Source organism: Fundulus heteroclitus, chromosome 24 (assembly GCF_011125445.2).
Source record: "Fundulus heteroclitus isolate FHET01 chromosome 24, MU-UCD_Fhet_4.1, whole genome shotgun sequence".
NCBI classification, from domain to species: Eukaryota; Metazoa; Chordata; class Actinopteri; order Cyprinodontiformes; family Fundulidae; genus Fundulus; species Fundulus heteroclitus.
This window is the reverse complement of record NC_046384.1, coordinates 1,762,647-1,778,138: the sequence shown is the minus strand read 5'-3', so window position 1 is coordinate 1,778,138 and position 15,492 is coordinate 1,762,647. Positions and strand designations below refer to the sequence as shown.

General features: G+C 42.9%; 1 protein-coding gene across 1 annotated transcript in view; it reads left to right on the top strand.

Moving 5' to 3' along the window:
• LOC118557839 (NACHT, LRR and PYD domains-containing protein 3-like) overlaps positions 1 to 15,234 on the top strand; it is a 53,324-nt gene extending 38,090 nt beyond the window's left edge. The window contains exons 6-10 of the mRNA XM_036128285.1: positions 5,744 to 7,517; positions 11,253 to 11,423; positions 13,071 to 13,244; positions 14,041 to 14,087; positions 14,184 to 15,234. Coding sequence (XP_035984178.1) covers positions 5,744 to 7,517; positions 11,253 to 11,423; positions 13,071 to 13,244; positions 14,041 to 14,087; positions 14,184 to 14,737 — 2,720 coding nt within the window. The 3' untranslated portion in view covers positions 14,738 to 15,234. The remainder of the gene's footprint in view (positions 1 to 5,743; positions 7,518 to 11,252; positions 11,424 to 13,070; positions 13,245 to 14,040; positions 14,088 to 14,183) is intronic.
• The last annotated feature ends 258 nt before the right edge of the window (positions 15,235 to 15,492 follow it).

The window sequence follows — 15,492 nt, the reverse complement described above, 5'->3', positions numbered from 1 at the left end:
CTCGCCATGTGTCTGTGCTTGTTTCTGCAGTGGTCTCCCAAAGCTCCTCTTTGTGCTGCTAAACTGTTTCTGCCTCACCTCATTCACTGCAGTTTCCACGCGCTCCGCACTTTGCTGTTTCACTTGTTCACTCTGACGTGCAAGCTGGATGGCTCTCTCCAGAGTTAGGTCGGCTTCTAGTTGAAGTTTTTGAGAAACCTCCTTATCCATTATTCCAATAACGATCCGGTTCCGAATCTGCTCATCTTTCCCCGCGCCGAACTCGCAGTGCTGCACGAGCTCATATAAGCTCCGCACGAAAGCTTCAACCGTCTCACCGGCCCTTTGGTTCCTTTTGTGAAAACAGGCGTGGTCATGGATAACGTTTCTTTTCGGAACAAAGTGTTCGTCAAACTTCTGCATCACTAGGGCAAACTCATACTCTGGATGTGGCATACCCTCCGTTGCGGCAGGAAACACGAAAGAACCGTAAATAGGTTCGGCATCTCTCCCCATGGAGTACAGGAGCGAATTTACCTGCACTTCGCGGCTCTCTCTGTCGAGTTTTGACGCGACTCTGAAGCGAGAGAATCTCTGCCGCCAGGTCGGCCACTCCGCAGGCTGTGTAAAGTCAAACGGCTCCGGAGGTCCAAACTTTGCCATTGTGTTCTCTCAGAAGGCGTTTAAGTCCTTAATTCTGACACCATGTCATGTTATGAGGAAAGACAGAAGACGTTGTCCCAGTTGGAAAGCGATGCTTCCATTTATTTTCCTTAAGCATGTGGTAGCGACATACAACTCTTCTGCCTTGAACCTATATCACTCTAGTTTCCTAGAGCTCCCCCAGTGGTCAGGAAGCCGAACTACCATTATTGTAGATATACAGCAGAAACCAATCTCACGACAGGAGTGAGTTTGACTTTTCTTTTTAATGTATTTTTATTCTGTAAATATTGTGTTAGCTGTAATATAATGATTGTAAGTGGAAATAAATCCGGGGCGTGTGTGCTGGAACGTCAGAAAAAAAGTTAAATAAAAATTCGGTGCCGATTTTAATTATAACATGGCAGACACATTTCTCATGCTCAGGGACCACAGCCTATGAGAAAGCAATAAATTCTGGTGTCTAAAAATGGATTGGCTTGTCTTGTGTCATGTGACGCAAATCAGTTGCGTGATCAAGGGGATGCTGCTGTTTTATGTGTATGCGGGCGCGTGCGTATGTGATGGGTAGTGGTATTGAGTATTGCCTGATGGGCCCGACCAATTTGAAATGCGTTCCGCGGTCCATGGTGTGACTTCTTTCAGGGTTTGCATGTGAGTGAGAATGAAAGAAACTGCATCTTTCTCATGAAAGCCTTCACCAGGCTGTGCATTTCATGAACAAAAAGGCCCTTGCCTTATAGCTTGGTGTTCAGTTTGTTCATCAGTGCAGTCACATCCACAGCAAATGCAAAATCTTACATCCAGTCCTTATCTGAAAGCTCTGGGATGTCTTTACCTTTCTTCTCACAAAACTCTCCAATCTCTGCTTTCAGATCCCACACTCTTTGTAGCACTTTGCCCAGGCTGAGCCACCTGACAGCTGTGTGGTAGCCGATGTCACAATGTTCAGTTTCATGCTCCTCCAAAAGTGAGACAAACTGTCTGTGATTCAATGCCTGGGCCCTGATAAAGTTTACAATTTTAGCAACAACATCAATAACATGATTGATTTTCAGCACTGATTTGCACAACACATCTTGGTGTATAATACAGTGCAAAAATACCAATTTCTGATGTGCAACGCTTTCCGTCACTTTATCTTGCATATGTTTCAAAGGTCCGACATTTTTCCCCGTAAGATTTGGACAACCGTCCGTTGTGACACCAGCCAGTCTGTCCCATTTCAGTCCCAGTGTGTCCATGCATGCATGTACCTCCGCGAACAGATTGTTCCCAGTGGTCGTTCCTTTCATCGACCGCATTGCTGCCAGCTCCTCCGTAATCTTGAAGTCCGACGTTATCCCACGGACAAATATGAGTAACTGCGCTGTGTCTCGGACATCACAGCTCTCGTCCAAAGCCAAGGAGAAAAAGTCAAAACTTGCCACTTCGCGTTGCAGCTGAAGCTCCAGATTCCCCACTATGTGCTCGATCCTTCTTGTCACGGTTCGCCTCGACAACGGGACTCGCTCAAATGCTTCTTTTTTTCAGGGCATATTAATGCTGCAGAGTCCACCAAGCACTCTTTGACAAACTCCCCCTCTGAGAACAGCTTACTGTTTTTAGCCATTTTGTGGGATATTACAAAGCTGGTCTTGGTTGCTGCATCCCTGGACGTGTGAAGGTTGGTAAAAAAGCCTTGTTGCTTTTGCAGCTTAGCAAACAAAGCTTCCAATCTCTGTGCCTTTTCAGCGTCATTCAAGTTTCTGTATTTCTCCGCGTGTTTCGTCTCGTAATGCCGATTCAAATTGTAGTCCTTAAACACGGCGATCTGCTCCCCGCAAACTAAACACACAGCTTTACCTCTGACTTCCGTAAATAAATACTTAGTTGTCCAATTTTTGTTGAAAACTCTGCATTCGGCATCTAGCGTTCTTTTTTTAGCACAAACAGACATTTTTCAGGGCTAAAGTAGTGTGGTGACCAGCTTGTGACAACGATCCAATCATACGCACGCCGTGATGCGTCATTACGTACGTGAATAAAATAACAACTTCAAAATAAAAGCATAGCAGCTTCAGTCCATTCATGAGGTGAAATTAGAAAATATTTTGAAAATTCTAATTAACCTTAGCCTTTCTACTCCCTACCACTACTTTTGGGGTCTCCCTATCTCAGGGCCCCACGTTGGGCGCCACCTGACGATTTCGGCTTTGAACTAAAACCCCACTTCCCACATCCTTTCCTATTTTGGGTTAAAGCTCAGACTAGCTGGGGTTCTAAGGACCTCTGAATCTAACAAGTATTACCCTGTTAGGAATTCCTGTGAGACCTTCTCAGCTAGATGAGTAGGATACGACTGACCGACTAACCACCTTCGTCCTAGGGCCACACCCTTCTTCAGTGGACAGGTCAGGCAACTTAGTAGCCTGAAGCCACCTGTTCCCCGACCACCGCCCTAGTTAACGGTGGCTCCAACTTTTATACAACAGCAATTATACGATCAGTATGTTTTAGAAACTCAAAAGTCCCTAAGGGTGTTTTTGTAAAGTTTGGGCTACAGGCAACCTTTCAAGACCTCCTAAATATTTCTAGAACCATGCACCGTGACTGTTTTACAATCATAGAAGAACTCAGGAAAATGTTGACTCAATAATTGAATGTCCACAACTTCTATTTTAACTTCTAATTTAATCAACTTCTCTAAGGCTGGTTACTAATACTTTCAGGAGAGGATTTTAACTTTAGAGGAGCAAACTGACCCGAACCCCAGATGGAATCCCAAAGTGTCTTTGATTTCTGGGTAAAGTAGTTGTTCAGCCAAAAACTTCCCGTCTCTTGATGGCAACCCCGATGTCCCGTTAATGCCCCGTTCACAAACACTCGCGCCTCTAGTCCCTGCTTTGATGTCTGTGTCTGAGGTCCGTCTCTTCGGCTCGACAAGCTGGTTCAGCTTCAGAACTGACATCTCACGGGTGCAACTCACATCTTCGGAACATCTAGGCTCTTCTCATCAACCAGGTCAAAACCACAGTGGTTCTTGTTGACTGGATTTGCAGATCGTTGGCCCCGAATTGTGGAAAAACACAAAAATAGATAATGATAATAATCAGCCAAAAACTTCCCGTCTCTTGATGGCAACCCCGATGTCCCGTTAATGCCCCGTTCACAAAGACTCGCGCCTCTAGTCCCTGCTTTGATGTCTGTGTCTGAGGTCCGTCTCTTCGGCTCGACAAGCTGGTTCAGCTTCAGAACTGACATCTCACGGGTGCAACTCACATCTTCGGAACATCTAGGCTCTTCTCATCAACCAGGTCAAAACCACAGTGGTTCTTGTTGGCTGGATTTGCAGATCGTTGGCCCCGAATTGTGGAAAAACACAAAAATAGATAATCTGACTCAGTCTGGGCAATTCTCAGAGACAGGGGCGCCGTGTTCTTCTTTTGGCTCAACGATCGTTCTTCCGTCCTGGGTCTTCTTTTCTTCTGCTCCGCGCTGCGTGTCTTCTGAGGAGACTGAGCACTGAGTACCCAAATCACCTTTCTTTTATGTGCTGAGAGAGCCTTTGGGAGGTTGCAAAAATTCTGAAACATCCCCCTTTACTGAACAACAGCAAAAACTCCCTAATCTTCTCATCGCCGTCACCCCAGCAGCTGGTCATTGAACCAAACCGTCTGGTTCCACTTCCTCCTTCTCCCCGGCACATTTCCTGTGGATAGCAGATGGAGTCTCCTTCCAAGTGCTACTTCCTCTTTCCACAAACCTATTTTCTACTTAGCCTGACACTTGTACTGCACTAAAATAATCATTATTTCACTCATTTATTACATGAATGCTTGATCCTTTAAAAAAGAAAAGACAATTAATCAACCATATAATTCAGTAAAGAGAAAATGATCAATTAAAACATACAATTACAGAGCTCTTATGTTATCTATTTTACGTAATACATTTAATGTCCAAATTATCTTAATTTGTGAGTAACAGGAAATATGGTCGGGCTGACCACACCACCGATTTTAGAGGTATTTTGACAGGCGGTATGTGACGCGGGGCATACAATGCCCAGGTCTGCAATTGGTGTGGTTTCACTTTTACCTCACGGGCCGCACATGATCCTCATGCGGCCCGGGGGCTGTACAATGCCCATGTCTGGTGTAGAGGACCCAGTCACAAGATGTTTTGCTCCCCACTTGTTTATTTAGGTGGCCGCTATAATAGGCCAGCTAACGCTTGACCGCTACCAAAAGACTCTTGAGCTAGGTCAACTCCAAGTTCAACAGAAATGGTGAACACAACAATAATCCATCAGGGAACATTATAGTATTTTCAATGTCTACAAAAATATTGGTGTAGACAACATATACCTCAGACTTCTGTAATCTTAGATTTTATGCAGTTTATTATTGACTTTGAGTAGTCTGCCATGTTTTTACATAAATTCTAACTCACATAGCGTTATGTACATACATTAATGCTTTATGGGTGATGTTATATTGCTACATTGGTAAAAAATGTCAGTACTGTTTTACTTATTAAAATAGGCGTAATCCAAGCATTACTATTCAACAGCAAAAACGTATGTCTCAGGGTCATCATGAATACTTTTATTTTGATCTTTATAGTTTTATTAAAATGAACGTAAAGTTGGTTACAGTAAGATTTAGACTAATACTATACTATATAACCCATACTACTCTTCTATTACTCTGAATTGTTTTTATGAAGTTATAATTTCCACAAACTCATTCTGATTGTCGTTCTCCTACTCATCGGTCCCAATTTCGTATGGCTGGTATTCTGTTTGCTTGCCATCTTCATCATTTCTTAAATCTAATTCATATTGACTATCCTCAACTGAATCCATATTTATCACTGTCTGACATTAAAACAGACTAAAATATAATTTTTTTTAAATTTAGGATTACATCAATTATGTGTTTACGCAAATATCTGATTCGGCGGCAGTTTGGCGTGATCGAAGACCAACCGTTATCAACTAGTCAACTCTACGTTCATATCTGAGCCTTGGCAGGTTTAGCGTCTGCTTCAGTGAACACCAACATTCATTCTGTATATCACATTTACCATGAATAATCCTATGTTTATGTTCATCCAGGGCTTCTTCCCTCAGTTTTTCAACTTAACCTTAAAAGAAACTTGAAGAAGAAGTTCCAGTGTGTGTTTGAGGGGATCGCTAAAGCAGGAAGTCCAACCCTTCTGAACCAGATCTACACAGAGCTCTACATCACAGAGGGAGGGACTGGAGAGGTCAATGAGGAACATGAGGTCAGACAGATTGAAGCAGCATCCAGGAAACCACACAGACCAGAAACAACCATCAGACTAGAAGACATCTTTAAAGTCCCACCTGGAGGAGATCAACCAATCAGAACAGTGATGACAAAGGGAGTGGCTGGCATTGGGAAAACGGTCTTAACACAGAAGTTCACTCTGGACTGGGCTGAAGACAAAACCCACCAGAACATCCACTTCATATTTCCATTCACCTTCAGAGAGCTGAATGTGCTGAAAGAGAAAAAGTTCAGCTTGGTGGACCTTGTTCATCACTTCTTTACCGAAACCAAAGGAATCTGCAGCTTTGAACACTTCCAGGTTCTGTTCATCTTTGATGGTCTGGATGAGAGTCGACTTCCTCTGGACTTCCAGAACCAGAAGATTCTGACTGATGCTACAGAGTCCACCTCAATGGATGTTCTGCTGACGAACCTCATCAGGGGGAAACTGCTTCCCTCTGCTCACCTCTGGATAACCACACGACCTGCAGCAGCCAATCAGATCCCTCCTGAGTGTGTTGGCATGGTGACAGAGGTCAGAGGGTTCACTGATTCAAAGAAGGAGGAGTACTTCAGGAAGAGATTCAGAGATGAGGGGCAGGCCAGGAGGATCATCTCCCACATGAAGACATCAAGAAGCCTCCACATCATGTGCCACATCCCAGTCTTCTGCTGGATCACTGCTACGGTTCTGGAGGAGATGTTGGAGACCAACAAGAGGGCAGTACTACCTAGGACCCTGACTGAGATGTACATCCACTTCCTAGTGGTTCAGACCAAAATGAAGAAGGTCAAGTATGATGGAGGAGCTGAAACAGATTCACCCTGGAGTCCAGAGAACAGGAAGATGATTGAGTCTCTGGGAAAACTGGCTTTTGATCAGCTGCAGAAAGGAAACCTGATCTTCTATGAATCAGACCTGACAGAGTGTGGCATCGATGTCAGAGCAGCCTCAGTGTACTCAGGAGTGTTCACACAGATCTTTAAAGAGGAGAGCGGGCTGTACCAGGACAAGGTGTTCTGCTTTGTCCATCTGAGTGTTCAGGAGTTCCTGGCTGCTCTCCATGTCCATCTGACCTTCATCTACTCTGGTGTGAATCAAATGAATAAGGGTCAAACCTCCAAGAAACAGAATCAAAAAATAATTCAGCTTCACCAGGCTGCTGTAAATAAGGCCTTGAAGAGTCCAAACGGACATCTGGATTTGTTCCTTCGCTTCCTTCTAGGTCTTTCATTGCAGACCAATCAGACTCTCCTACGAGGTCTGATTTCAGTGACCGAAGATACAACCAGTCAAGAAACAGTCCAGTACATCAGGAAGAGGCTCAGTGAAAACCTGTCTGTAGAGAAAAGCATCAACCTGTTCCATTGTCTGAATGAACTCAATAGTCATTCTCTAGTGACAGAAATCCAACAATCTCTGAGTTCAGGAAGTATATCTACACAAAAACTGTCTCCTGCTCAGTGGTCAGCTCTGGTCTTCATCTTACTGTCATCAGGAGAAGATCTGGGTGTGTTTGACCTGAAGAAATACTCTGCTTCAGAGGAGGCTCTCCTCAGGCTACTGCCAGTGCTCAAAGTCTCCAACAAAGCTATGTGAGTTATTTTTACACATATACCTTATTGTCAGCTGGAATGACATGGAAAGAAAAATAACTTAATGCCATCTGTATAAATCTCTTTCCAGACTGAGTGGATGTGACCTCTCTGAGCAAAGCTGTGAAGCTCTGTCCTCAGTTATTAGAACTTCCTGCTGGAGTCTAAGAGAGTTGGATCTCAGTAACAACAACCTGATGGATTCAGGCGTGAACCTGCTGTGGTCTGGACTGGAGAATAGACATTTGCAACTGGAAATTCTCAGGTTGGTGTGTTTTGTGTCTGTGTGCATAATCTTTATTTAGTTTAATTCAATTCAATTCAATTCAATTTTATTTATATAGCGCCAAATCATGAAACATGTCATCTCAAGGCACTTTACAAAGTCAAGTTCAATCATATTATACAGATTGGGTCAGATTATACAGATTGGTCAAAAATGTCCTATATAAGGAAACCAGTTGATTGCATCAAAGTCCCGACAAGCAGCATTCACTCCTGGGGAACCGTAGAGCTACAGGAAGAGTCGTCTGCATTGTCCATGGCTTTGCTGCAATCCCTCATACTGAGCAAGCATGAAGCGACAGTGGGAAGAAAAACCACCCATTAACGGGAAGGAAAAACCTCCGGCAGAACCGGGCTCAGTATGAACGGTCATCTGCCTCGACCGACTGGGGGTTACAGAAGACAGAACAGAGACACAACAAGAGAAACAAAAAAGCACAGAAGCACACATTGATCTAGTAATCTGTTCTACATTAGATGGTAGTAGCGGGTGAGCCGTCTTCTCTGGATGATGTCACAGTTAACAGAACGCCAGACCAGGTGTACCTACTATGAAGAGAAAAGAGAGAGAACAGAAAGTTAAAGCAGAAATGACAACACATAATGCATAATTGAAGAACAGTAGAACTCAATAGAGTGAGAAAATTAGATCCTGATATACTCCAGTAGCCTAAGCCTATAGCAGTAAAACTATAAAGGTAGCTGAGAGTAACATGAGCCACTCTGACTATAAGCTTTGTCAAAAAGGAAAGTTTTAAGATTAGTCTTAAAAGTAGACAGGGTGTCTGCCTCACGGACCAAAACTGGGAGTTGGTTCCACAGGAGAGGAGCCTGATAGCTAAAGGATCTGCCTCCCATTCTACTTTTAGAGACTCTAGGAACCACCAGCAGACCTGAAGTCGAGAGCGAAGGGCTCTGTTAGGAACATACGGGGTAATCAGAGCTCTGATATATGATGGAGCTTGATTATTAACGGCTTTAGACGTTAGAAGGAGAATTTTAAATTCTATTCTTGATTTAACAGGAAGCCAATGAAGGGAAGCTAAAATTGGAGAAATATGATCCCTCTGGTTGATTTTCATCAGAACTCTTGCTGCAGCATTTTGGATCAGCTGAAGGCTTTGAACTGCATTTTGTGGAATTCCTGATAGTAAAGAATTACAATAGTCCAGCCTTGAAGTAACAAATGCATGGACTAGTTTTTCAGCATCACTCCTGGACAGAATGTTTCTAATTTTGGCAATATTCCGGAGGTGAAAAAAGGAAACTATGGAAACCTGTTTAATCCATCAATGCATTTTCCAACAAGCTTATCCCTGTTGGGGTTGCAAGGAATGCTGGTGCCCATATCCAGCTGGGCAAGATGTAGGGTACACCCTGGACAGGTTGCCAGTCTATTGTAGGGCAACACAGGGACAGACGGGACAAACAAGCATTCAAATTGAATGCATGCTCAGGGAGAACATGTAAACTCCATGCAGAAAGACCCAGGGTTGGAACCCAGGACCTTCTTGCTGCAAGGCAACAGCGCTACCCACTGTGCCACTATGCCGCCAACCTGTTTAATATGGGATTTAATGACAAGGCTTTTTACTTTATTACCAGAGGCAAATTAAATGCCATCCAGATTAAATGACTGATTAAGCATTGTAGAGGAGTGGTGGCCTAGTGGTTAGAGCGTTGTGCTTGGGTCCCAGAGGTTCTGAGTCCAACTCCCACAGACTGCCGCTCTGGGTCCCTGAGCAAGACCCTTAACATGGTCCATTCAGACTCAATGTCCCCCGCCTCCCTCGAGGACGTGTTCAAAGCTCTCCCGGAGGTGGGAGTTAAAGCTCTGTCTCATGGGGGACTCTGCCAGACGTTCCCAGCAAACCCTCACAATACGTTTGGGCCTGCCAGGTCTGACCGGCTTCCTCCCCCACCATCGGAGCCAACTCACCACCAGGTAGTGGTCGGTAGAGAGCTCCGCCCCTCTCTTCACCCGAGTGTCCAAGACATGCGGCCGCAGATCATAAAAAACAACAACAAAGTCGATCATTGAACTACGGCCTAGGGTGTCCTGGTTCCAAGAGCACATGTGGACACCCTTATGCTTGAAAATGGTGTTCGTGATGGACAATCCATGACGAGCAGAGAAGTCCAACAACAGAATACCACGACAACATGATGCTTAGTGTTCCATAGTTTTTTCTTAATTTTACGAAGAACCTGTTATTGTACATCCCTGGAGGCTCTAATGCAGTTCCAACAACAGACTCAACCATCTGCACCAGCTTGTTTAATTTAATGTTTTTTTAGTACAATATTTGTTTTCTGCTTTTTTTCTGTGGTTTTTTCTTCTCCAATCAAAGACCCCATCGTCTTTTTGCCCAAACAAAAACTCAGAAGTTTTAGAAGTCTGGAGAGACAACCAATCCCAACAGGCTTGCCTCTCCAGTTTAATGGCTTTTATTACCACAGGTATCCAAAAATGGGTTTTCTGGTTGCCTCTACAATAGACTCCAATGACCTTCAGTTAATAGCTCCTAGTAACTGTGCTAGTCTTGTATCCACCCTGTCTGATTATCTTTACTCAAGTTCTCAACCATTTCCTCTTTCCCTCCATGAAGGGCTATTTTTCTTGTTCAGATGTTCTTTTGGGTCACTAGTGACTCGGAATTCAGGAAGGTGTTGTCTGATGCGTAAAAACATCCCTCAAGTGCTTTTTCTGACGAAGAACCCAATATTTAAACCAAACACTATGTTGCTCTTTAAAGTCTTAATAAAACAAAGAAAAATGTGATGCCGCAAGGCAACAGTCCAGAACTGAGCAGTTTACAGGTCTGCTGATAGTAGGTAGCTCACAGCAGCAGATGACAGCTGAATAGGCTGGATATATGTCAGTGAGAAAATCAAGGGCCATAACAAAAAACAACGGATGACGGACAGAAAGCATGAAATTAAGACTTTCTCCAGCTTCCTGTAATGGCCCTGTCCTGGTAGATTTGCAGTTGGTCCGTCCTCTCTCCATGATGATGGAATGAACAGAGCTCAATGAAATGTTAAAGATTGAGATTTTAGATTTTAGAAAAATATTGAAAATAACTTTCCATTTCCCTCTAATCTTTTAGATTCACTACTTTGTGTCTTTTTATCACATCCTTTGCCGAAAGAATAAATAGGTACAATTTGCAGTTATCTGACAAAATGAGGAAAATCTTTAATGCCTGTCAGACTTTTTGCAAGGTATTTAATACACATGTCTGAACTATCCTTTTTTAAGTTATATTCACATTATGTCAAAGTTGTATCAAATTATGATGACAACTTTAAATCATAAATAATAATAAATAAATAAATAATAATAAAATCTATAGACTGCTGAGTTATAATTGAATGATCTATTCATTTTATTGTTACCAAGTTAAATGTCCTTTATTTAATTTGTTGTAATGTTGATCGTTTCTGCAGGCTTAGTGTCTGTAAACTGACCCAGAAAAGCTGTGAGGGTTTGGCTTCAGTCCTAAGCTCTTCGTCCAGTCTAAGAGAGCTTGACCTCAGCAACAATGACCTGCAGGACTCAGGAGTCACGCTGCTGTCTGCTGGACTCAAGAGTCCACACTGTGAATTGGAAATACTAAGGTTTGGATTCATCATCCAGAATTTCTTTAAGCAACTGTGATTTTTAGCCCTAAAAGGCATTAATATGCACTGTTAAAGGGTCATTCCAAAAAAGTGAAAAACAAAACAACTGGACTTGTTTTCCGTAGTTTGAAGACGTTTCGCTTCCTCTCCAGGAAGCTTTCTCAATTCATAAAGTCTGGAGTAATATGGAGTATCAAGCTTTATACTACTGCCCAACAAAGGCCTTGTAATGGCTTAGATAACATGCAAATTCAGCAGAAACAGGACCACACTCTTAGTGATGGGAAGTCGTTAAAGTCATTAAGCCAGCAGATCGACTCCCCGTTACAGAGGAGTGGACCAGTTTCAGTTCAATCTGCTGTTCAAACTGATAAGGCTCAGACATGCTGGGCTCCATAAACCCTCCCTACACCTCTGGTGACAAGTAGGGTGTGCAATCCTCCATCTCAAAAGACCAATCCGTGTCAAAATACCAGTGTCACTCCATGTTTCAGCATGTAAAATTAAGCATCCTGACCACAGCCTAGCTTAACTCCTCTACTCATCACCACTCTTAGCCTGCCCCTCAGTGTCTCTTGGGACTACCCACTTTGGTGAAAGTAGTGAAGTCCTCCTATACCTCCTATACCCTGAAGTGTTCAAGTGTACAAACTTCCATGTAGCTTCAAAATACAGAAGTACATTAGAATTCGCCACGAAGAGTACTGTCCGAATAGGGCGGTCAGTAAAAAAGGAGGTAGGAAAACGAGCCTGTGTGCTTGCTCTCAAGGCTAGTTTAGTCTATGAATCCCATAATGTCCCTTACTGATGCTAAGGAGGAGATGTAAGGTCAAGCTATAAGGAATCCCATAATCCTTTGCGTGACATGACAGCACGGCCTACTCATGGAAATTAATGAAAATGTCTATAGAGAAGGGAGAGTATGATGTGTAGTTCATTTTTCGAAAGCTGTAGGTCTTGACAAGAATCTTCCATTTGCTTTTCTGTGATGTCAAAATCAAAGGCAGTCTGAAATCAGCACAGCAGTCCGAAGCTCCTTTCCCCCGATAGAGCTCTTACTGTTGAAAGATCAAGGAACAAGGGCTAGGAGCTATAATAAGAACATTTTGGATGCAGCCCGAGAGATTGGCACACACTTGGGAAGATCAAGTTTGTGTGTGGTAGCCTGGGAACGGCTGGGGGTCTTGTCAGGGTAAATTACAGAAATGTGAGGCACTTGTAATAAAGCCTTTTAAATGCAGCAATACTGCCTTGGGCTGCACTTTTCCCTCGGGATTTTTGTACAGTGGGAGAAGGGCAGGTTCTCTAGTACCACCTACTGTCTATTTGTGCACTTAACTGGTGGGGGGTTATGATTGTTAACAAAATGACAATTCTAAGCTATTTCAATACAAAATGTAATAGTCATGGAGACATTTTGAACATAATGATCCATAAACATGTGATAACATGAAAAAAAGAGTGATCAACCAGACAGAAAGCCAGCATTCTTTCATGGACATCTTAGTCCCTAGACCCAAACCCTTTAGAAGAGAAGAAGGCATCATAGTTCTGGTTTTAAAAGTTTGTGTCATATGTAACCTGTTTTAGATGACTGTTATGCATACTGTTCTCTGTTATGACTGTTGTTCTGTATACCTGCAGGCTGTCAGGATGTATGATCGCAGACAATGGCTGTATTTCTCTGGCATCAGCTCTGAGCTCCAATGCCTCCTTTCTGAAAGAGCTGGATGTCAGCTACAACGACCCAGGAGAGAAATCAGTAAAGCTACTGAATGAAAGACTGGAGGATCCACGCTGTAGCCTGGACACTCTCAGGTATGGAGAGCACTAGATTTATTTCATGGCAATGCTGGAATCTTTTGTTGATTCAGTTGGTGAAGTAAAGACTCAATGGCCAAACTTAAACTACTGGGAAACAGCTATATTTTCTGAGCAACACGTTTCAACCTTCATCAGCTTCCTTTAGGGCCACAAGTCAAAAGTTAGTAAGAGATTCAACCAGGATGGCACATGTTGGACTGTTGGACTGATTGGACCCGATGTCTGTAGGGTTTAGGTATCGCCTTATGGTACCTGTAGTAACTCTGAAGCTGGTCAAATGCAAAACAATTTAAAAGCAGTAAAGAAATGTCTGTGACTTATACCAGCAGAACCCTTCTTGTTTTTGGGCTCATCTTATTTTGGCTCATTTAGGGGACCTGTTGGTATTTCATGCATGGTCAGTATGAGGGATTGCAGCAAAGCCATGGACAATGCAGACAACTCTCCCTGTGGCTCTACGCTTCTCCAGGAGTGAATGCTGCTTGTCGGACTTTGAAGCAATCAACTGGTTCCCTTTATATAGGACATTTTTGACCAATCTGTATAATATGATTGATTTGACTTTGTAAAGTGCCTCGAGATGACATGTTTCATGAATTGGCGCTATATAAATAAAATTGAATTGAAATTTTTGCTCTATAAAAGTGGAACAGATATAGCTTTACCCATTAACTCTCAATGGTGCATCGGTGAGCCAGTAGGAGCCAACAGGTTTTAGCCAAGGCCAACTGTTAGGAGGTTAAATCAAGTTACATCACAGACTGATGGTCTGACCCCCTCCTCCTTTCAGGGTGAAGCCTGCTGGCGACCGATGGTGTAAACCAGGTCTGAGGAAGTGTAAGTGTGCAGCTCACATTCCTCTCCAGACTGTCCAATCACTCATTCAGAAGTTATCAATAAATGGTCAATAACTGTGTTTGTTCGTTCCCTCAGATTCCTGTCAGCTAAAAATTGATACAAACACGGTGAACATTAACCTCAAACTGTCTGAAGGCAACAGGAAAGTGACACGTGTGGAGGAGGATCAACCCTACCCTGACCATCCAGACAGATTTGATCACTGTCAGCTGCTGTGTAGAAATCGTCTCACTGGTCACAGTTACTGGGAGGTGGAGTGGCGTGGAAATGTTCGAATATCGATGAGTTACCAAGGAATCAAAAGGAAAAGATGTGGTGAAGAGTGCATTCTAGGATTTAACAACCAGTCCTGGAGTCTGAGCTGCTCAGATAAAGACGGTTACTCTGCTTGGCACAATAAGAGAATAACACCCATATACTCTTCCTCCTCCTCCTCCTCCTCCTCCTCCTCCTCCATCTCTAACAGAGTAGCAGTGTATGTCGATCAACGTGCTGGCATCCTGTCCTTCTACAGAGTCTCCTCTGACTCTCTAATCCACCTCTACACCTTCAACACCAGCTTCACTGAACCTCTGTATCCTGCGTTTAGACTTGGGACTAACTCCTCAGTGTTCCTGTGCAGCAGATAAAGAGCATCTGTCAGAGGATTGACAAAGCAGAGCTCTCTGCTCTGTCTAGAGCTGCATAATAGACAGACAGACTCCATTCTCTCTTTGGTTTCAAGTAAAACCAAGGTGAAGGAGCTCACTGCTGTAAATTTCAGCACCCAAACTATAAGAATAGAAATGGATGTTCAATAAACCTTCAAAAACTGTTAATTATTCCATATATCTGAAACTTCATATTGAACACTTCATATTGTTAGAAAATGGAGTTGTAATAATAACCCCAGGGTTTGGTTTATCATGTGATACTTTTTATATATTATATCGAGCAGATGATTACAGTAACATTACTATTGAACTGCACAGCTGTAGATCTGATATGCAGTTATAGCTTAATCCTCATTTACTCCGTCATTTTACTCTATATGTAATAATAGTCCAGGTTCTGCTAATGTGCTGTGTGGTAGGTTTCCATTGATTTCTTCATTCATGCATTTGTTTTGTGACAACTTTTAATTAGACATATCCCCAGAACAGCCAATGATGTGACCAGAACCTTTTCAGGGACCAGAGTCTGATGCTTCTTTTTAAATTTTAATTCAGAGCAGAAATGCTTGTAGATGAAGATTTTCCATCATCACAAGAGAGCAGTATCCTCACCCTCATAGTAGTGCTGAGGGCAGTTTATCTGTGCTGTAAACTGTAACATTTGATAACCAGTTATCAAATTATCTGCTTTTATTTCATATTATTTCATATTCAGTTTTGGATCTTAAATG